This window comes from Balaenoptera acutorostrata, chromosome 4 (genome assembly GCF_949987535.1).
Source record: "Balaenoptera acutorostrata chromosome 4, mBalAcu1.1, whole genome shotgun sequence".
Taxonomy (NCBI): Eukaryota; Metazoa; Chordata; class Mammalia; order Artiodactyla; family Balaenopteridae; genus Balaenoptera; species Balaenoptera acutorostrata.
Genome location: NC_080067.1, coordinates 149,074,614 through 149,095,770, shown reverse-complemented (window position 1 = coordinate 149,095,770; position 21,157 = coordinate 149,074,614). Strand labels below are relative to the sequence as shown.

The window sequence follows — 21,157 nt, the reverse complement described above, 5'->3', positions numbered from 1 at the left end:
CAGCGCAGCCAAAAAAAAAAAAAAAAAAAAAAGGAGGAAGGAAGGAAGGAAGAAAAAATGTCAATGTCTTAATACAAAGAATAGCTAAAGAGACTCAGCCACTGAATGTGGCATATGGTCAGGGACTGGCTGTGCAGGACACTGTTGGAATGATTGGCAAACTGAGTAAGGTCTGTTGGTTAGATCATAGTTTTGTATCGACGTTAACTTTTTGTTTGTTTTTTAAAGTCTTTATTTAATTTTTTAAAAGCAGTTTTAGCTTAACTTCTTGATTTTGACAGTTGAATTATGGTTATAGGAAACAATTCTTTGTTTCTGGGAAATACACACTGAAGTAGTTGGGGGTAAAGGGACATTGTATCTCCAACTTACTCTCAACCATTCAGAAAAACCAGATAGATAGATGGTAGATAAATTGATGACAGAGACTTAGATACATATTTTATATGTAAGAATCTAAGAGAGAGAGACACAGAGAGAGAAGTATAAACCAAACATAATAAAAATTTAACATTTGGAAAATCTGGATGAAGGGCACCTGGAAATTCTTTATACTATTTTTGCCACTTTTCTGACATTCTGAAATTACATCAAAATTTAAAAAAAAATTTTTTTGCTTGCCTTTTAAAACAACACAAATTCATTGTCTCTCACAGTTCTGGAGGCCAGAAGTCCAAAATCAAGGTGTCGCAGGGCCTTGCTCCCTCTGAGGGCTCTGGCGGGGGGTCATTCCTGCCTCTCTAGCTCCTGGTGGTTGCCTGTGTTCTTGTGTTCTTGTCTTGTGCCTGGATGACTCTGGTCTCTGCCTCTGTCTTCACATGCCATCTCCCCTCTGTGGGAGATTTCCCTCTTATAAGGACACCAGTCATATTGGACTTAGAGCTCCCCTCTTTATTCACTATGACCTCATCTTAAGTTGATTATATCCTCAAAGACCCTATTTCCAAGTAAGATCACACTCAAAGATTCAGGGGTTAGTAAAAGTTTAACATCTGGGAATCTGTGAGTATCTGGGAATTCTTATACTATTCTTGCCACTTTTATGGCAGTCTGAAATTATGCCAAGATAAAATAATTCGGAGCATAATCAAAAACTCCCCACTGGAAACCCTCCCAAGCGCCCCAGGTCATTGAGGCTAAAGTCCGGATCGTGGCCTGGACTCCGCCTCCCCTCCCACCTCTGACCGCACCTGCTTCCGCTCCGGCCACAGTGACCTTCCCTGCTTCCCCGGACACCCCGCCTTGTTCCTGCCCCAGGCCTTTGCACTGGCTAACTTCAGCCGGGGACATCCTTCTCCAGGACAAGATGTGGTTCCTAAGCTCTCTGCTCAAGGGTCACCTGTCCGCAGAGACTTCTGACCACCTGATCTAGGACTCTCCCACTCCTGTCTTTCTCCATTCCCCGCTGTATCATTCTTTATTATCAGTCTCATTAGTGGAAGTTTTTTTATGAAGTGATGTCTGTTGAGCCCCCTCCCCTAGAACAGCAGCCCCACAGGCGCAGAGCTTTTGTCTGAGCTTCCTCTGTTTTCCATGCAGTGCTGGGAGCAATGCGGGCACGTGGCCAGCGCACTAAACACTTGGGTGCTGGGCCAAGTAACTCCATCCTGTATGTCTGCCCAAGCCTGGCGGCTCCGCCTTTCACTTAGTCACCACAGTGCAGGAGAAACTCAAGGTTCAGGGATTCTCCATTCAGCTCGGGAACCTCAAGAGGCAGCCAGGCTCTTTAAAAGTCGAGAGCACCCAGTCTGGAATATTGTTATTAGCGGTGGCCTTCCCAGCGGCCAGGGCCGTCCTGGCCGTCAGCCTTTGGCGCCCGTGACTGGTGAGAGCCTGCCGGCAGCCCGGCTCGCAGCGGCTTTGTGGCTTCTGGCCATGTCCACGTGCGCTCAGGTTCCCTCCCTGATGGGAGCGGTCACCGGGCTGGGCAGACAGCGGGCCTCGGCCGGCGAAGCACTGTGTATGCTGGGCCCTTGGACCGTGAGGGGCAGGAAATAAGTCGGGACAAACCCGCCGGGGTGGATCCGAAGCCCAGGTGCAGAGCGCCTACTGTCTGCGCGCTGGGCCCGCCCGCAGCTTTCAGCCCCCTGGGGTCCCGCGACCAGACAGACCGTGTCCAGTGGTCGCGGGACCGGGGCCTGCGTGAGGGGACACAGCAGGCGGGATGCGTGCTGAGGCTTATCCTCAGGGCCTTCCAAGTCCTTCCTTTCTCCAGACCGCACGTTTTAAACTCACCAGTCAATATTTATTTATTACACTCCCGCAGAGCAAGGATTTACCCAAGTAAAACAGAATCGGGACATTGGATACAGAGTATTCGCACACCCCTGGATGCGCGGTTCTGGTTGGGGTCCCGGGGCGGGGCGTGGGGAGAGGGTAGGGGTAGGCGGAGCGTGCGGGGGTCCCGGGAGTGAGGGGGGAAGAGGGGACAGAGGCCACCGGCCCACGGCTGCGTCAAAAGAGGGTAGGTGATGGGGGTGGGGTCTTGACCCAAGGTGCGGCAGTGGGGGAGGGATGGGGGCGTGGCGGGGTGGGCGTGGCGAGAGGCGGGTACGAGAGAGGTGGTGCCCCGCGATCCGCAACTCGGGATTGGCCGGAAGCCGGCCCCCGCCCCCTCCTCTCGGCCAATCGCCTTCCTTCCACTTTGGCCGCCCGGTCCCCGGGGTGCCACCCAGCCCCGGGGTTGCGCTTTCCGGGTCACCGCTCGCCGCTCCCGGACGCGCCCAGCCCGCCGCTTTTTCCCGGTCTCGGTCCAGGTGAGCACTTGCCGGACCGAGACTCGCCCCACCCCTAGGCGGAGGGATCTGGCCGGGGTCTGGGTCGGGGTCCCCGCCTCGTCAACCGCTGGGCCGGCGTTGCATCATCTACATCTGCCAGCCGCGGAGCTGGTCTCGCGCCCCCCGCGTCCCGGACCCTCCCCTTATCGCGAGTCCAGACTGTCCTGAAGCTGGGGGTTCCGCGCCCACGTGGCCCAGGGCCTCCACTCCAACTCCTGCGGCTGCGGAGGGGACGGCAGGGGGCGCGAGCCGGGGGGCGTCGAGCTGAGACTTGCGGAAGATACGCTCTAATGGTGCCATCATTGATTTTTCGCTGCAATTTGGATGGGAAATGGTTGTCTCGAAAATTGCTCTTTTCTGCCAGTTCTGTGGATTGGGGGGGGGGCGGGGTGTAAAATATTGATGTAGTTGCGTAGGCTGCACGGGAGGTGGCTGCCCGCGAGGGGAGGGAGCGCCGGGCGCGCAGGGCAAACAGGGCCCTGCCTCCAGCACGTACTAAGGGGATGGGGGAGGGTGCCCTGAGACCCCGACTTCGAGCCCTAGGCAAGGCGGATGGCTGAGCTGGAGAATGGGGAGGGGTAGTGGGGAAGGAGCGGGAGCGCAAAACTTAGCCTCCCAGGGGTTACCTGGGGGTGTTTATCCCAGACGGTATCCCCAAAAGCCCCTCCCAAAGGCCGGGTGACCGGGCGGTCTCCAGATCCTCTGTAGGGTCTCAATTTCCCGCCTGAAAAGTCTCCCTTTGAAATGGGAGTTTACTACCTTCCGCACCCTTGGCCCTAACTGGCCCCCTTGGGCCGAGTGTTGCGCGCGTGCAGGGTGCTGGGGGGGGGGGTGCGGGGGGCGTGACCCCAGGAGGGTCTTGTGGTTTGAGGTGCGGCAGGAGCCAGCAGGACCGCGCCAGGGGAGCCCGCCTTCCCAGCACGCACGTGCGTCGGCGCGCGGGGCGCTGTGCCCGCGGGGCGCTGTGCCCGCCGGGAGCTGAGACGGGCTGCGCTGGACTGAATCCGCGGGTTCGAACCCGGGTCGCCCAGCGAGGGTCCCGCCGAGTGCCTGTGGGTTCTACGGAGACTCTGTCGGTCTCGATTTGAGTTCCCAGCAGCCCCTTACCTTTCGGGAGGTCGCTACAGGCGAGGCAAGTCGCCACATAGGAGGCGCAGGGCTGCCTGCGTCTGCCGGGCCGGTCTGCGGGGTGTCCTGGCCAGGGGGCTGCCGGCCTGTCGGCCTCTGATGGGGAGAGAGGTCTACGACAGGGGCGCTTCTGCACGACGGAAGAACCACCTACCGCGGGCGCACCGCGGAGCGAAGGCAGTGTTCCGCTTACCTCGGGGGCTTTTTGAAAGGTGGAAGAAGGACGCGGGACGTCCCTGCGTGGTTTCACGAGGGGAACTGAGAGCCTGAAAAAGTACTTGCTGATCCAAAGACTTGAAGGAACCTCTGCTCTAGGCACGTTTGGGGGCAGATCGGCTGGGAGGCTGGTTTCTCCCGGAAAGCCGTGCGCCGCGGGCCTCGTGGATTTGAAACGGATGTGATTGCCAAGGGTGGGGGTGGGTCTCCGCTTCCCTTGCGCGCAGGCTCCGGCCTGGGCATCTGGGGCGACCTGCTGGGTGCTGGTCTGCACCTGGCCCTGCGCTGGGAGACAGGGAACCAGCTGGGGCGCCCTCTGCCCTTGCTGATGGCGGCGGTACCCGGATGGGGCCGCTCCCGAGGAGAAATCCAGCGGGTCCACGAGCCTCCATGTGCACCTCCAAGTGAGGGGCCCTTTGCACCTTCAGCCCAGTTCCGCCTGGGCCACCCGACCTTTTCACAGCAAACTGCCTTCCGAAATGTCCTGCGGAGCAGAGGAGCAAGGCTGGGGGCTGGGGTCCCTCCAGCTTCCCGGAGGAGTGGTGAGGGCTGCACTCAGAGGTCACCCCGAGCCACATCCCCTACCTTGAGCTCCTCGCAGGGACCTTCCAAACCCACAGGGCTCCAGAGACTTGGTGGGGGCGGGGGGGGGGAGCTTTAGATTTGCAGAAAAATTGAGAAGAGAGCAGAGTTCTCACGTACCTCCCCCCTCACACACCGTTCCCCCTGTTATTACCATCTTAACGATTTTTACAGTTAATGAACATTATGGTTAACTAAAGTCCCTACTTATTCAGATTTCCTTAGTTTCCCCTAATACCCTTTTCTGTTCTGGGATTCCATCCAGGAGACCTCATTCCATTTAGTTTTCACTGCTCCTTACGGAGTTGGAGCCGTGGTGAGTGTTCGGTCATCAGCCTGGTGAGTGATGGCTCCGCGCCGGCCGTGGACCGGTCCTCTGTTCAGTGTGGGAAATCGCAGGGAGGCAGCCGAGCGGCTGAGTTCAGTCCTGGTTTCTGAAGATGAGAGGTGGGCGTCCGCTCATTGTCACCAGAAGGAGCCGGGCAGGGCTGCAGCCTCTTCTTTGAGTGTGCCCATTCCCTTTCCTTTCCTTTCTTTCTTTCTTTCTTTCTTTCTTTCTTTTTTTTTTTTTTGTCATCTATTTTAAGGTTCCATGAGATTTTTAAAATTTGATAAAATACACGTAATATACTGTTTATTTTAACCATTCATAAGTGTAAAATTCAGTAGCAATACACACATTCACAATGTTGTGCAACCATCACTATTATCTGTACCCCAAACTTTTTCATCATAACTCTGTACCCATTAAACAGTGACTCCCCTCCCCCTGCTCTTGGGAATCTCTATTCCGCTTCATGTCTCTCTGATTTGCCTATTCTAGGTACCTCATATAGGTAGAGTCATGCAATATTCTTCTTGGTCTGGCTTATTTGACTTAGCAGAATGTTTCATTCCTTTTTTTTTAGGGTAAAAATATATTTATTATCATCTTCATCTTCCTCTTATTATTTCCATCATATAAATGTAGTCTTTTAAAATATATATATTTATTTATTTGGCTGCTCCAGGTCTTAGTTGCAGCATGCAGGATCTTCATTGTGGAATGCGGGATCTAGTTCCCTGACCAGGTATCGAACCTGGGCCCCCTGCATTGGAAGCGCAGAGTCTTAACCCCTGGACCACCAGGGGAGTCCCTAAATGTAGTCTTCTTAAAACAACTTTATTGAGATATCTTTGATATATAAAAGTCGTATATATATTTAAGGTGTACAACTTGATGTTTTGATTTATGTATACATTATGAAAAGACACCACAATCAAGCTATCAAGATGAATAACATTCATCACCTCTACATAGTTTCTGTGTGTGTGTGTGTCTCTGTGTGTGTGCATGTGCTCACATGTTGAGAAGATTTTAAAACTTCATTCTTTTTTCATGGCCAAATACTATTCCACTGTATGGGTAAACCACATTTTGTTTATCCATTCATCCGCTGATGGACACTTGGTTTGTTTCCAGGTTTTTGCTATTGCGGTTTATGAATGCGGTGGGCAAATACTGTATGTTTCCATTTTTTTTGGCTATATGCATAGGGGTGGAATTGCTGGGTCACACGGTAGTTGTATGCTTAACCTCTGAGAAACTGTCCAGATGTTGTCCACAGCAGCTGCTGCCTGCGTCGTTATGCCTTTTCCTGCCAAGCTACTTGAGTGAATGGAGCTCCACACCCAGAGGGGGCTGGGCGAGCAGGATTCCCAGGACAGGCAACAGAGAAGCAGGCTCTCCTGCAGGTGTTTGGAAACGGCCCAAACTGACGGCATCTCTTCCCCTTGCCTTTGACAGATCCCACCATGCCTTCTGAGACACCCCAAGCAGAAGAGAGGTCTGCAGGGTGCCCCCACCTCTCAGGGGCACGCCTGGGGAAAGGGAGCCTGGAAAAGGAGCCTCCGGGAGACAAGGAGGACAAGGAGGTCCTGTGGATCCGTCCCGATGCCCCGAGCAGGTGCTCCTGGCAGCTGGGCAGGCCTGCCACCAACTCTCCGCATCACCACACTGCTCTGTGAGTCCCCTTTATGATCATAAGGTGGGGGGGAGAGTTTGTTACCTGAAGCCAGGTAGCCATACGAACCTGGGGTGTGAACCACCACCCCATCCCCGCCTTCCCTTGCAGTCACTCTGGATGGATGGTGAGCTGGGGTGGGAGGTATTTTATAGCTGAGTCCCCCAAGGCTCAGAGAGGCCAAGGCTTGTTTGTGCTGTAATGCAGCACCTAGTTCAGTGCCTCCCAAGAGCAGATGCTCAATAAATAAAGGGATGTGCCCAGGTCCCACGCTCTGAGTGACAGGTAGGGGGTACGTTTCTGATCCAGATCCGTCCGGGTGCACACTCTTGTAATTAGGACCATGCCTGCCCTTCTCTGCTTAACTCCAGGCCACGAAATATTTTTCTGTAGTGGGGTCTTTGTGGTTGGACTGAGGCTGTTGGATGAATAAACCACGACTTTAAGCCCTCTCTTGGGTATTCATGTGTCTGCAATGATCTCATTATGAATAACTGCAGTGGAAAATGCAATTCATTTAGTCACAGCACCTACTACATTTGTGCCCTGTTCTAGGTGCAGGAGATCAATCAGTGGGAAAGGAAAAAAAAGAAAAAAAGAAAGGGAACAATCCCTGACCCATCATGAAACTCAAACTGAGTTCACTGAATCTTAGGATTATCTTTATTTCCTTAGCGTTATCTCCCAGAAGTACAGCAAATGAGTCAGAAGAACATGCCTTTTGGATGTTCGGTTCTTATTCCTCATACACTGCTGTACCAACGTTTATGATTATTGATTTCCGATTCAGAACTGGGGAGGGGGAGGGGGTGCGCTCCTCACTGGGGCCAATGGACCGAAGTAACATTTACAAACCCAGAAGCTCCCAGCATTAAACATACCTCGATTCTGGGAGCTCAGGAGGCCAAGTTGGCCGCCGGCCATAGGGCATGAGCCCCTGCTTCCAGAACAAAGCAGAGCAGGGGGTGAAATGGCTCCGTGAGCTTCTCACTGGGCCTGGGGTGGCTGGGACACCATCCCATCCAGGCTGCAACCTGGCATCACACGTGCGCTTCACGTGGTGGCCTAACCCTCCTAAAACGCCCTGGCGGGGTTGCTGTCCCATCCTGAAACCGCTTGTCCCAGTTCAGGTTCTGAGGAGCTGGGCTCGGGCCTGAGGCTCCGGGGCTCCCCCGCTGTCAGGACACTGGACCCGGGTCCCGGGACGAGGCAGCCTAGGCGATCCCGGTGGTGAGAGCACAGGGCTGATGAGACAGGTGACGTGGCCGGGCGGCCTGGGGAGACCTCAGAGCCGGTACCTGGATGGGCAGGAGGTGCCAGCCCTGTGGGTATCTGGGGAAGGGGTTCCAGACGGTTCCCAGGCAGGGTGGGCTTAGAACGAGGAACAGAGTGGGAGCAGCAGAGGGAGGGAGGGGCTGCGGAGGGGAAGCAGAGCCAGGCACCCTGCCAGGCGAGGGCTTTCGGGTTATTCCAGGGGGCTATAGGGCGCTGCTCCCAGAAGCCTCCTGGGCTGTCACAGGGAAAGCAGCTGAGATAAGGTGTTAAATCCCCTCCCCAGGCCCCGCCCCGATCACCTCAGGCAAGCTTCCCAGGTGACTTTCTGGCCCCCCAGGGCCTGGTACTGAGTCAGGAACCCTGAGTTCTCCGCTGGCCCACCATCCCCTGCCCGGGGGCGGGGGGCGGGCCGGGCCTCCCCCTTCTCAGGCTGCTGCAACCTCTGCTGGGGGTGGATGACTCAGCCGCCCTCCGGTCCTTCCCAGGTGTTTACCCCTCCTGCCTTGGCTTTAACTAGTTAATAAGTCAACCCCGAGGTCGCCCCTAGAGCTTGGTCTCCCTCCAAGTCTGGGGTCAGGAGCCCTTTGCCCCCGCCCGGGCTCTCCCCTCACCCGGACTTCCGCACGTCTCTTGGCCAAGCCTGCCTCTGGGGTGGCTCGGGGCGTCCGTGTCACCTTGGAGGGTGCAGTTGGGCTCCAGCCAGGCCATGTTGCTGCCTGTCTGGGCCCCGGCGCGGAAGGCAGCATTCCTGGGGAGCTGGCTCACCAACTTGGGAGAGGAGAGGAATCTACATGGTTAATGGGTCCCTGCAGTGGGGACCGCGGCTCACGCAAGCGTGAGAGCCGTGGGGATGGCGCCTGAGAAATCCAGGGTGTAGGAAGCCATTGAGTTTCTTGGAGCTCACGTCAGTTTTGCATATTCCGGGATGAATAGTTGGTCCCTGAGGATGAGGATGGAGGCAACATCGTGGGGGCCACTCAGGAAACGCAGGCATCACGGCGTGCACACGGCTGAGCAGCGGCTGGGCTGTCCCACACCTTCCTGTCACCTGTCACCGGCTTCTCAGCTGGAAGAACCACTGGGAGGGGGCCAGTCACTCAAATGTGAAGGGGGACAGTTGGCCCATGAGAAGCAAATCCCGTTCTGAGCCTGGACGCCCACCTGGGAATTCGCCTGACCTTAGCCCCAAGCACAAGAGATGACCAGCCAGAGGCCTTTGTTCTTTGGTCTGAGTATCAGGCTTCCTGCCACCTGTGCCAGATGCTCTGAGTGATGCCAGGTGCCTGGGTGGGCTCTTTGCAGTCACTGTCACTGCCCGGTGGCCAGACCGTCTGAGGGGGTCTCTGTCCAGGGGTCCCCACCAGTTTTTTCATCGAAGAAAAGGAAGGGAGGTATCCCAGGAGGCAGGTGCTGAGAGAGGAGGTGAATTGAAGATCAAAAACCTAAAAAGATCAGGACTTCCCTGGTGGTCCAGTGGCTATGACTCCGCCTTCCAATGCAGGGGGCATGGGTTTGATCCCGTATGCCAAAAAAAAACAAAAAAACCTAAAAAGGTGGACCAGGACGTGATGTTGTTTTGAAGTCAGTGTTTGTTTGTTTTAACTTTTTTATTTGGAAATAACACTCAAATGAAGTTGCAAAAATCATACAGAGAGGTCGTGGGGACGTTCGCCCAGCTGCCCACTGATACCGTCTGTTACCACAGTGCGTTTTCAAACCCCGGAAACATTGGTGCAGCTGTTCACTAAATTGCATTCATTTTCATAGGTTTTGAGGTGTACTTGCCCGTGCACATGTGTGTGACCTTTTACCAAATGTAGATTTGTGTAATTGCCACCCAGATCCTCATGAAAGGCAGTTCTTTGATTTACTTCTTGATTTATTTAAAAGAATGTGCTGGACTGCCAAGGCTGATACCATTTTGTTTCTCTGAGTAATCGTGGACTCCTCTGTTTTAGGGCAAAATCTCCCAAAATCTTGCCAGACATCCTGAAGAAAATTGGGGATACCCCGATGGTGAGGGTCAACAAGATCGGGAGGAACTTCGGCCTGAAGTGTGAGCTCCGTGAGTACCGGCTTCCTGCGCGGCTCGCAGGCCTGGGGTGCAGGTGGGCCCCTCAGACCCTGGGGGAGGGGTGTTGGACCCCATCAGGTGAGGTCGGGAAGCACACAGGACAGGGCGGGGTGCTGGAGGGTGAGCGAGCCCTCTCCGGAGCAGCTGGAAGGGAGGCCGTGGCCTGTGAGCCGAGGCCTGAATTGTGGAAGGAAGCGTGTCCGGGCAGATGTCGGGGGCAGAACCCGAGCCAGGAAGGAGGGTGCTCTGACCCGGCCACTGCAGGAGTGGGAGGCCTGATCCCGGGAGCAGAACGGCGCCCTTCGGTCTCGGACTCTCGTAGGGAGGAGCAGACATGCTGTGGGTGGGGTGGGCTGACGTGAGAGCCGGGGCGGTTTTTGTGATGAGGGTCCCAGCCATCAGCCCGGCAGGAACTGGCTGCCCCGGTGCTCAGACAGTTCGCGTCTCACTTATGAGACACAGAGTGGGGATTTGGGGGCTGTGTCTGGTACACAGGGGGATCACCTGAGAGTCTTATCCAAGTCCTATGGAGAAGGGGCTTCTTTGCAGGAGGCTGTTCCCAGGAACACAAGAGGGTGGGGGACTTTCTTCACCTCCACTGTTCTCCCAGGCTCGGAGCCCAGGTAGATGTCAGCCTTGTCCCAGAGGAAGTGACAGGTGCAGAGGCCCTGGCGGGGACCAGGCCCGGTGCTGCTGGGGCAGAGAGAGCTGGGGAGGGGAGAGCGTGGGGGTCCTTGGGGGTCAACACCTCCTAGGGGAGGGTCCGAGGCCACGTGGTCGATTCACCCCAGAGGCGTCACCATCAGAGGCTTCCCGCGCACCCCTCTGGTGAAGAATTCTCTCATAAGCAACGAGCAGTACACACTCCCAGGCGCTGCTGGGGGTGTATCAGAACAGCCCAGGAGAGCTATCGTCTGCTCTGTGCTCCTCCGTCAGATAATAGAGACCAGTAACTAGTACCCCGTAGGCATGGGCCTGCTGCATGCGCTTCAACTTGGCAGGAGCCCCTGAAGTAGGTTTTACTGTGTCCATTTTACAGATGGAAAAACTGAGCCTCAGATTGGTCACTTGGCTTGCCCACGGCTGATCAGCTTGAATCCCTGCATCTCTGTTGGCTTTCCCATGGGCTCATTAGAATTTTCTAACAAGTAATTCAAGTGTGTGGCCTACAAGAGTCTGGGGTGCAGGGCTCCTCAGCAGTCAGACTTTCACGAGCCCCTCCTTCACTGTCCCGGCAGGGGCCTCCCTGGGTCTTAGGGGAGAAAGCCTGTCTATGGCTGTGGATTTCAGAAACCAGGGCCAAGCAGGAGGAGCTCGTTTTGTGGGTGCTGCAGGCCGGCCTGGTCCTCCAGTCACATTTGTGCCATCTCTCCCCCTTTTACGAACACAGCATATTTTTAAGAGGTGGGAGGGAGCCCTCCCCCAAGGAAAGAAGAGCAGACGCAGAGGCTTAGGCACAGGAGAGGACATCGTATCTGCCAGGTGGGGAAGATGGTGGGAGGCGGGTGTGGAAGGTGTGCGGGTCCTGGTCTGGGGGTGTGACGGGCGAGCTGTGGCTTCAGGACATCAGGTCGTCTGTCATGGTCCGCTGGGTACGGCGGGGCTGTCCGCCCTGATTTAAGCCTGGGCTTCAGTCGGCCGCCCCCCGCACGCCCAGCAAGTCTCTTTGGGACTGTGCTGCCTCACGGGGGTGGCTCTGCTCCGTCCATCCAGTTGGCAGGGCTCTTTAGGCTCCTCTGTCTCATACACTTGGAGTTGCCACGTGGTCCATGGGGGGTGGGATGGGCAGGTGGCAGAAGCTCCCGTGGGCGAGCACCTGCACCCACGTCAGGTGTGGGAGGTGGCAATGGACAGGCGATGATTTTCAGGACCACTGAAGCTTGTCCCTGCATCCTGGGCGTATCGGGTGCTGGGGAGGGGACGGCACGGCCGGCATCCCTTAGCGGTCGGGGGCCTCTTCCTCTCTCACGATGCGTCTCTGGCTCCAGTGGCCAAGTGTGAGTTCTTCAACGCGGGCGGGAGCGTGAAGGACCGCATCAGCCTGCGAATGATTGAGGATGCTGAGCGCGAGGGGACCCTGAAGCCTGGGGACACCATCATCGAGCCCACGTCAGGGAACACAGGTGGGCGCTGCCGCGGGCCAGAGCTGCCGGCCCGGGTGACCCATGGCTGCACGCGCTGCCCTGTCCGGCTGGCCCTTCCCTTCCCTCCACGCACTTTGCTCGGCACCTGATGCCTGTGTGCAGGTGTGTGACTGAGCCCGGCTTTCTCTGATGTCTTGCCGTCCCAGCTGCATTGGTGATGTTGGAGTCTGTTATGCGGACAACTACACCTTGTAGTGAAAATCTGTCCTAGTTTCCTATGGCTGCGGTAATAAATCCCACAGCCCGGGCGGCTTAATCAACAGACGTTTATTATCTCACAGTCTGGAGGCTGGACAACTGAGACCAGGTGTGAGCAGGGCTGGTTCCTCCTGAGGCCTCTCTCCCGGGATCTTCTCCCTGTGTCCTCACACGCGTCCCTCTGTGTGTGTCTGTGTCCTGATCTCCTCTCTTATGAGGACACCAGACATACGGGGTTAGGGCCCACCCATATGACCTCGGTTAACCTTAATCTCCTCTTCAAAGACCCATCTCCAGTTAGAGTCACATTCTGAGGGGGGCTGCAGGGTGGGACTTATGAATTTTGGAGAGACACAGTTCTGCCCATAACAGTCCACCCTCTGGCCCCCAGAATTCATGTCCTTCTCGAAGGCAAAGTATATTCACCCCCATCCCAACAGCCCCCCAAAGTCTGAACCCATTCCAGCACCGACGTTAAGTCTCATCTAAGGATCACCTAAATTAGAGGTGGATGAGACCTGAGGCTCGATTCCTCCTGAAGCAAAATTCCTCTCCAGCTGTGAATCTTCAAACCGGACAAGTTATGTGTTTCCAAAGCACAGTGGCAGGCCAGGCACAGGACAGACATTCCCATCCAAACCCAGAAAGGGGTCGTGGGTCCCAAGCAGGTCCGAAGCCGAGTGGGGCAAACTACGGGAGATCTTGAGGCTCCAGAACCCTCCTCTCTGGCTCCACGTTCTGTCTTCAGACTAACTGGGGTGGCCCCTCCCCTCAGCCCTGGGCAGCGGCCCTGACCCCTTTGGAACCAGGGAGGAGGCGTCTGGCCCGGGCCTGTGCCCCGGGCCCGTGGTGGGGCTGGGGACGGGAACACGCGGGCTCCACAACGTCTGCTGCTATTGTCACCTCCCAGGCGCCCAGTAAGAGCTGGAGGAATTGGGGTTCATGGTGGGCACCCTGCTTTTTTCTCTGGGCACACTTGCCTTTTTATCTCTGCCTCCACATTCTCCTCTTATCCCCTCGTTTGAGGGCAGAAGGGGATGACGTAGGGCATTTTTGCAGCGCCCTCTCCCCTGGGCCTTTGGGGCTGGAAGCAGGGTCTCGGGGGCACCGTGGCCCCTCTCACTGCATGTGCTGTCCCCAGGGATCGGGCTGGCCCTGGCCGCCGCGGTGAAGGGCTACCACTGCATCATCGTGATGCCCGAGAAGATGAGCACTGAGAAGGTAGGTGGGTGGGCAGGGGTGGGGCATCTCCCCGGCCCACTGCCCCTGCGCTATAGGCCCGGTGGGGAGGTGAAGGCCACCACGTACCTCTGCAGGTGGACGTCCTGCGTGCCCTGGGGGCTGAGATCGTGAGGACGCCCACCAACGCCAGATTCGACTCCCCTGAGTCACATGTGGGCGTGGCCTGGAGGCTGAGGAATGAGATCCCCAATTCTCACATCCTGGACCAGGTGAGGGCCGGGCCCTGGGGGCCAGTGTGTGCCCAGAGGCTTGGGACCAAGTGGGGCCTTCCCTGGGGGATGTCTGTCGGGGGCTTGGGGGTGGTGTCACATCTGCAGCAGGATCAGAGGCTGCAGAGTGACCGACGCACTGGGACGCGGTCACTGGCTCCTCCCAGCCCAGTGTGTGGCCGGCAGGGTCGGCCAAGCCTTTGGCTCTGCTGTCTGTGTGCCGCCTTCGAGGGCTCAGCTCAGCGCGCTGGAATGCCCTTTGCAGAGGACCCTGGAAGCTCTCTGCAGGCATAAAATACATGCAGACCTTTTGACTGGAAGCTCTTCTTTGTCACTCACTCCCCATCTGGGTTAATTCAGAAATCGCATCTTCTGGAGAGCTGGTTTTCATGCTTGGTGTCTGTTGAGGTGCCCGGGCCATTCCCTGAGCTGCGGGGATCCTCTCTGGCTTGCACTGAGCTGCTTGCCTGGTGCCCTGTGGCTGCTGCCGGTTCTGTGCCTTGACTTCAACACGACTCCTTTGCTCTCTTTCCTTGCAGTATCGCAATGCCAGCAACCCTCTCGCTCACTACGACATCACGGCCGAGGAGATCCTGCAGCAGTGTGACGGTGTATACTTCTAACCCTGCTTTCCATCTTGACTGGGAGTGTACAAGTCACTTACCCGCTCCTTCGTAAACTCCTATTAATCCTTCAAAACCCAGCTCAAATGTCCCCTCTCCGTGAAGTGCTTTCTAGAGCATTTCCCCAGAGCGGTTTCCTCCCTCTGTTGTGCCCTCTTGGACTTTGCCCGTGCCTCTCCTATAGCACCAAACATATCATGTGGTGTATTTGTTTACCTAGCAGCCTTTCCTCCAGACCTGTAGGAGCTCTTGAGTGCAGGGAACAAGGGTGTCCCAGGCTGGTGCTGGGCTCACAGCTGGGGCTTCACGTTGCTGAACGGCACTTGGCCTCAAGCCCCAGCCTGGGCACTGAATTCAACATTGGGGTTTTCTCACCTGCAGAACTGGGGTGGTGGATCTGCAATTAGCTTACTCTGTACAGACATGAGGCTGCTTGGAACCTCTCCGCACAGTTGGTGCCAAGGCCAAGGGGGTTGCGATGTTTTCTGACGGGCTGTTTCCCTAAGAGGTCTTCGGGAAGAGTTGCCAGGGGCTTGGCACCCATGGCTTCCTGTTTGGAGCCTGGCGTTAGCTTCAGTGCCCTCGTTCCGTGCCCGGGAGCCAGGCAGCAAAGTCCAGGCATTTGCTCGCCCAGGTTTTATGTGTGAGAATCCTCTCATTTGGTAAAAACAGCCTTTCTGCCTCGGCACGGGTGCCCGCACTGACTTGTCTGCAGGTGCCTGAGCTGGCCACCGGGCACTGAGAGAGCCCGGACGACGTCTGAGCCAAGCTGAGCCAAGCTGAGCGGCTTATTCTGGTTCCTTTGATAATTCAGTTCACTTATCCACGCCGTCTGAACCAAACAGCTTAAGAAAGTGTGAAGAGCCTCCCTGGGCTCAGCCCTCAGCCACCTGGGGCCCACCTCCTGCAGGAAGTCACCTCGTGCACGATTCACGACAAATAGGGATTTCAGGGACTGGCTGCCGTTCAGCCTTAAATGGGGCTCCCTGGGGCCCTGTTACTGTGACTGTGCCTTAAAGATGAAGGACTGCGATGAGAGGCTTTAAATTTGAGAACAGGTTTGCTTTTGCCCTTTTTGATAACTTGCCTTCGTTGTGGTTGAGGACCTTCTTGCTTCTTATTAAGAGTGGAGGGCCGAGCAGAAACTAACACACCATTGTAAAGCAATTATACTCCAATAAAGATGCTCAAAAAAAAAAAAGAGTGGGGGTCGGCCGCTCCTGCCTGAGGATGCACTCCCTGACATGCCTTCTCCCCTGTCAGGGAGGCTGGACATGCTGGTGGCGTCAGCGGGCACGGGGGGCACCATCACGGGCATCGCCAGGAAGCTGAAGGAGAAGTGCCCTGGATGCCAGGTGAGGGGCTGCGAGGGCGCCACCCTGCCCCACCCAGGAGAGGTGGGCCTGGACGTGTGCGCGTTTCCCACCTGCAGCCTGAACTGCAGCTGGAGGCTTAACTGTCGGGCTCCTTGGCCTTGGGCCCACAGAGTGGCCTCTGCTTTAGAGCTGGAAGTTCCCATTTCTGACACTTCTGCGTAGACGGCCTTGCACCTTATATAGGGGGGGTATACCTGTGCCTGCCCGGGAGATAAAGGACCCAGCAACCTGGACGCCCAGATGAGCTGGGGGTGGGAGAGTCCATTTGGGTGGCCTCCAAGGGTCATTCCAGAAGCCGAGAGCTCTCAGGTTCAGGTCCTACCGCTGCCCCACCGGGGCTCTGAGAGTAAGGGAGGGGCACCTGAGCCTGGGGAGGGGCTCAGAGAGACCCCCACTGGAGGTGCCGAGCGCACCCTTCCTCTCTGCCCATTTCTCCGCCGTCCAGGAGAGGTCAGTCCTAGCACCCCCCTCGCCCCAGGCTCCCGCTGTCCCAGGGCGTCTCTTGGGGCTGTCCTGGGGCACCCTGCGCAGGAGGAGCTTTCCAGGACGCCACTTCCCCCAGCCTCGTGCTGCCCCCTTGAGTGCCCTGAGCTGGACATTTATTTACCTTGTGATCTCCCAGCACCCGGGCCTGGGTTTGTGGGTTTCGAGCCTCGTGCCTGAGGTCCGGGAACGGGGCCCACGCCCTGATGACAGCCGGGTGCGTCCAGGTGAGACTTGAGCCCTAAGGCTGCCCACTCTGCAGATCATCGGGGTGGACCCCGAAGGCTCCATCCTCGCAGAGCCCGAGGAGCTGAACCAGACGGAGCAGCTGGCCTACGAGGTGGAAGGGATCGGCTACGACTTCATCCCCACCGTGCTGGACCGGACGGTAGGCGGGGCGGCAGTGACGAGCCCAGCCCTCAGGCCACACCCTTGCCTGGCTGAGCGGGAACGGAGACGCGAGCTCCGCGCTGCACAGGGGGCGGTAGTCTCGGGGGTCATGACGGGGTGACTCGCGGTACTTTACCTGACGAGCGTGTGCCACGGCCCTGTTGGGCGGACGCGGAGGCCGTTGGGGGGTGGAGGCCGTTGCGGGGTGGAGGCCGTTGGGGGGTGGAGGCCGTTGCGGGGTGGAGGCCGTTGCGGGGTGGAGGCCGTTGGGGGGGTGGAGGCCGTTGGGGGGTGGAGGCCGTTGGGGGGTGGAGGCCGTTGCGGGGTGGCGGGTGGCACAGACCGCCCCCGCAGAGGGAGGGAGCCGGGTGGCTGGAGCGGGTAAGCAAGCCAACGTGGGAGAGCTAAGGACTCCAGAGAAGGCTCCTTTTAAGGACCCTAAAGGATGCTTCGGTCGGGGACCTGGACTAGAAGTGTGGCCCTGCAGAGGGGCTGGTGGGCGGCTTTACTGGCCACGTGCACAGTGTGCTGGACCCGGGGGGAGGGGCTGGGGCGCGATCTAGGTCTGCAGATGAGTCCCGGATCCCAGGCGAGGGGCTGGGCCGCATCCCTGCAGGGTCACGGCCTCCTGGACTGAGGTCCTCTGTGAGGCTGCAACCTGGGCGGTGGTCCCCACGCCTGCCACACGCCCGCTGCCCAGCACCCGGCACTGCCCGGCCTGACCGCCCGCCCTCGGCCCCCCGCAGGTGGTAGACAGGTGGTTCAAGAGCAACGACGAGGATGCCTTCGCCTTCGCCCGCATGCTGATCGCGCAGGAGGGGCTGCTGTGCGGTGAGTGGGGCGCCGGGCGCTCGCCCTCTGCCTGCTGCTGGTCCGGCGCCTGAAGGACACTCCCGCTCTGGGGCTGCCCGGCCCACCTGCACCCCACCTGCTGCAGGGCTTGGAGGTTCTGTGTGAGGGTTTGGTCGTGACACTCGGTGGTAACGAGGAGAATGCGGGTGGACAGAGAGAAGCGGGGGTCCTCCCAGCACCCCGAGCCCGGCCCCTCCCCCGAGGACCCCCCAGAGCGTGTTCGGGCGTGCACACACACTCGCATGCGCATGCGCATCGCACGCCCCCGCCCCCGGCGGGTCTGACCCTGACCCTCCCGGCAGGCGGCAGTGCCGGCAGTGCCATGTCGGTGGCCGTGAAGGCCGCCCAGGAGCTGAGGGAGGAGCAGCGCTGCGTGGTGATCCTGCCGGACTCTGTGCGGAACTACATGTAAGGAGCACTCCGCCCGGCCCCTCGGCTTCCCGCGCTCCGCCTCCCAAGCGCCTGTGCCGGCCCTGCTCCCCGCCAGGCCTGCCCTGAGGCCCAGCAGCGGGAGGGAGGGAGCGTGGGGCTCTGTGAGGCCGCGGGGGACGAGGAGGAGGAGGACGTAGCCGCCCTAAGAACGCCTCCCCACCCCCGGCTGCAGGGAGCACCGGCTCTGCTGCTTCACTCACACTCCAGCCCCAACCTGGCGAGACCCAGGCTGGGGTCGGTGGCCCGGGGACGGGCTGTGCGATGTCTGCCTGGCGGCCTCCGAGGCCCCTTCGAGTCCAATGGTGCTGAGTATCTGCACACCTGCCCAGGCGGCAGCTTGCAGCCTCCTGCTTCCAATTCCCATCCTCTGGGCCGACGGCCCCTGTCTGGGGCCACTGGCCGAAAGAGCCAGGGTTGCTGTACGGGAACAAGGGCACAGGGGGCTAGAGACCTCCCCCACGGACCCGCGGGCTTCCTCCCTGGCCCAGGAGTGGCAGGTAACATCCCTCGGGTGAGCTCAGCCGCCCCTGGTGGGCGCCCGTTCCAGCAGAGGGTGAGTCACGTCTGGGCGTCCACTGCCAGGTTGCCCTAAGCATGGCCGTACGCTCACACCACAGAGTGCGTGAGGACAGCCATCTCCCCGTGTGCCGGGCCGGCCTGCTGTGTGTGCACACGCCTGCCTGCGTGTGTGAGAGAGAAATGGCGAGAGTGTGAGTGAATGATCATGTCTCGGGCATACACGTCTAGGCTGGGGGGCTGTGGATCCTCTCTGCTTCCCACTTTGTTGGTCCTTGTCTGCCTTTTTTTTTTTTTTTTAACATCTTTATTGGAGTATAATTGCTTCACAATGGTGTGTTAGTTTCTGCTGTATACCAAAATGAATCAGCTATACACATACATATATCCCCATATCTCCTCCCTCTTGCATCTCCCTCCCACCCTCCCTATCCCACCCCTCTAGGTGGTCACAAAGCACCGAGCTGATCTCCCTGTGCTATGCGGCTGCTTCCCACTAGCTATCTATTTTATGTTTGGTAGTGTATATCTGTCCATGCCACTCTCTCACTTCGTCCCAGCTTACCCTTCCCCCTCCCTGTGTCCTCAAGTCCATTCTCTACGTCTGCATCTTTATTCCTGTCCTGCTCCTAGGTTCTTCAGAAACTTTTTTTTTTTTTTTTAGATTCCGTATATATGTGTTAGCATACAGTATTTGTTTTTCTCTTTCTGACTTACTTCACTCTGTATGACAGACTCTAGGTCCTTCCACCTCACTACAAATAACTCAATTTCCTTTCTTTTGATGGCTGAGTAATATTCCATTGTATATATGTGCCACATCTTCTTTATCCATTCGTCTGTCGATGGACACTTAGGTTGCTTCCATGTCCTGGCCATTGTAAATAGCGCTGCAATGAAGATTGTGGTACATGACTCTTTTTGAATTATGCTTTTCTCAGGGTATATGCCCAATAGTGGGATTGCTGGGTCATATGGTAGTTCTGTTTTTAGTTTTTTAAGGACCTCCATACTGTTCTCAATAGTAGCTGTATCCATTTATATTCCCACCAACAGTGCAAGAGGGTTCCCTTTTCTCCACACCCTCTCCAGTATTTGTTGTTTGTAGATTTTTTGATGATGGCCATCCTAACCAGTGTGAGGTGATATTTAATTGTAGTTTTGATTTGCATTTCTCTAATGATTAGTGATGTTGAGCCTCCTTTCATGTTTGTTGGCAATCTGTATATCTTCTTTGGAGAAATGTCTGTTTAGGTCTTCTGCCCATTTTTGGTTTGGGTTGTTTGTTTTTTTCATATTAAGCTGCATGAGCTGCTTGTATATTTTGGAGATTAATCCTTTGTCAGTTGCTTCGTTTGCAAACATTTTCTCCCATTCTGAGGATTGTCTTTGCGTCTTGTTTTTCGTTTCCTTTGCTGTGCAAAAGCTTTTAAGTTTCATTAGGTCCAATTTGTTTATTTTTGTTTTTATTTCAATTTCTCTAGGAGGTGGGTCAAAAAGCATCTTGCTGTGATTTATGTCATAGAGTGTTCTGCCTATGTTTTCCTCTAAGAGTTTGATAGTGTCTGGCCTTACATTTAGGTCTTTAATCCATTTTGAGTTTATTTTTGTATATGGTGTTAGGGAGTGTTCTAATTTCATTCTTTCACATGTAGCTGTCCAGTTTTCCCATCACCACTTATTGAAGAGGCTGTCTTTTCTCCATTGTATATTCTTGCCTCCTTTATCAAAGATAAGGTGACCATGTGTGCGTGGGTTTATCTCTGGGCTTTCTGTCCTGTTCCATTGATCTATATTTCTGTTTTTGTGCCAGTACCATACTGTCTTGATGACTGTAGCTTTGCAGTATAGTCTGAAGTCCGGGAGCCTGATTCCTCCAGCTCCGTTTTTCTTTCTCAAGATTGCTTTGGCTCTTCAGGGTCTTTTGTGTTTCCATACAAATTGTGAAATTTTTTGTTCTAATTCTGTGAAAAATGCCATTGGTAATTTGATAGCGATTGCACAGAATCTGTAGATTGCTTTGGGCAGTATAGTCATTTTCACAATGTTGATTCTTCCAATCCAAGAATATGGTATATCTCTCCATCTGTTTTATCATCCTTAATTTCTTTCATCAGTGGCTTATAGTTTTCTGCATACAGGTCTTCTGTCTCCTTAGGTAGGTTTATTCCTAGGTATTTAATTCTTTTTGTTGCAATGGTAAACGGGAGTGTTTCCTTAATTTCTCTTTCGGATTTTTCATCGTTAGTGTGTAGGAATGCAAGAGATTTCTGTGCATTAATTTTGTATCCTGCTAGTTTACCAGATTCATTAATTAGCGCTAGTAGTTTTCTGGTAGCATCTTTAGGATTCCCTATGTATAGTATCATGTCATCTATAAACAGTGACAGTTTTACGTCCTCTTTTCTGATTTGGATTCCTTTTCTTTCTTTTTTGTCTCTGATTGCTGTGGCTAAAACTTCCAAAACTATGTTGCATAATAGTGGTGAGAGTGGGGCAACCTTGTCTTGTTCCTGATCTTAGTGGAAATGGTTTCAGTTTTTCACCATTGAGAACGATGTTGGCTGTGGGTTTGTCATATATGGCCTTTATTATGTTGAGGTAAGTTCCCTCTGTGGCTACTTTCTGGAGAGTTTT

General features: G+C 55.9%; 1 protein-coding gene across 5 annotated transcripts in view; it reads left to right on the top strand.

Annotated features, from left to right (window-relative positions):
• Window positions 1-2,610: 2,610 nt before the first annotated feature.
• CBS (cystathionine beta-synthase) overlaps window positions 2,611-21,157 on the top strand; it is a 31,096-nt gene continuing 12,549 nt past the window's right edge. Inside the window, exons 1-11 of one of the 5 annotated variants that reach the window (XM_057545663.1) lie at window positions 2,612-2,756; window positions 6,490-6,706; window positions 9,940-10,046; window positions 12,044-12,178; window positions 13,539-13,618; window positions 13,714-13,848; window positions 14,388-14,457; window positions 15,735-15,826; window positions 16,593-16,718; window positions 17,467-17,551; window positions 17,875-17,980. In XM_057545663.1, the coding sequence (XP_057401646.1) occupies window positions 6,498-6,706; window positions 9,940-10,046; window positions 12,044-12,178; window positions 13,539-13,618; window positions 13,714-13,848; window positions 14,388-14,457; window positions 15,735-15,826; window positions 16,593-16,718; window positions 17,467-17,551; window positions 17,875-17,980 (1,145 nt within the window). In that variant the 5' untranslated portion in view covers window positions 2,612-2,756; window positions 6,490-6,497. Of the gene's footprint in view, window positions 2,757-2,819; window positions 3,071-3,670; window positions 3,910-4,082; window positions 4,221-6,489; window positions 6,707-9,939; window positions 10,047-12,043; window positions 12,179-13,538; window positions 13,619-13,713; window positions 13,849-14,387; window positions 14,458-15,734; window positions 15,827-16,592; window positions 16,719-17,466; window positions 17,552-17,874; window positions 17,981-21,157 lie in introns of those variants that run through there. The other 4 variants (XM_057545664.1, XM_007172678.2, XM_007172677.2 and 1 more) reach the window with 4 other exon arrangements.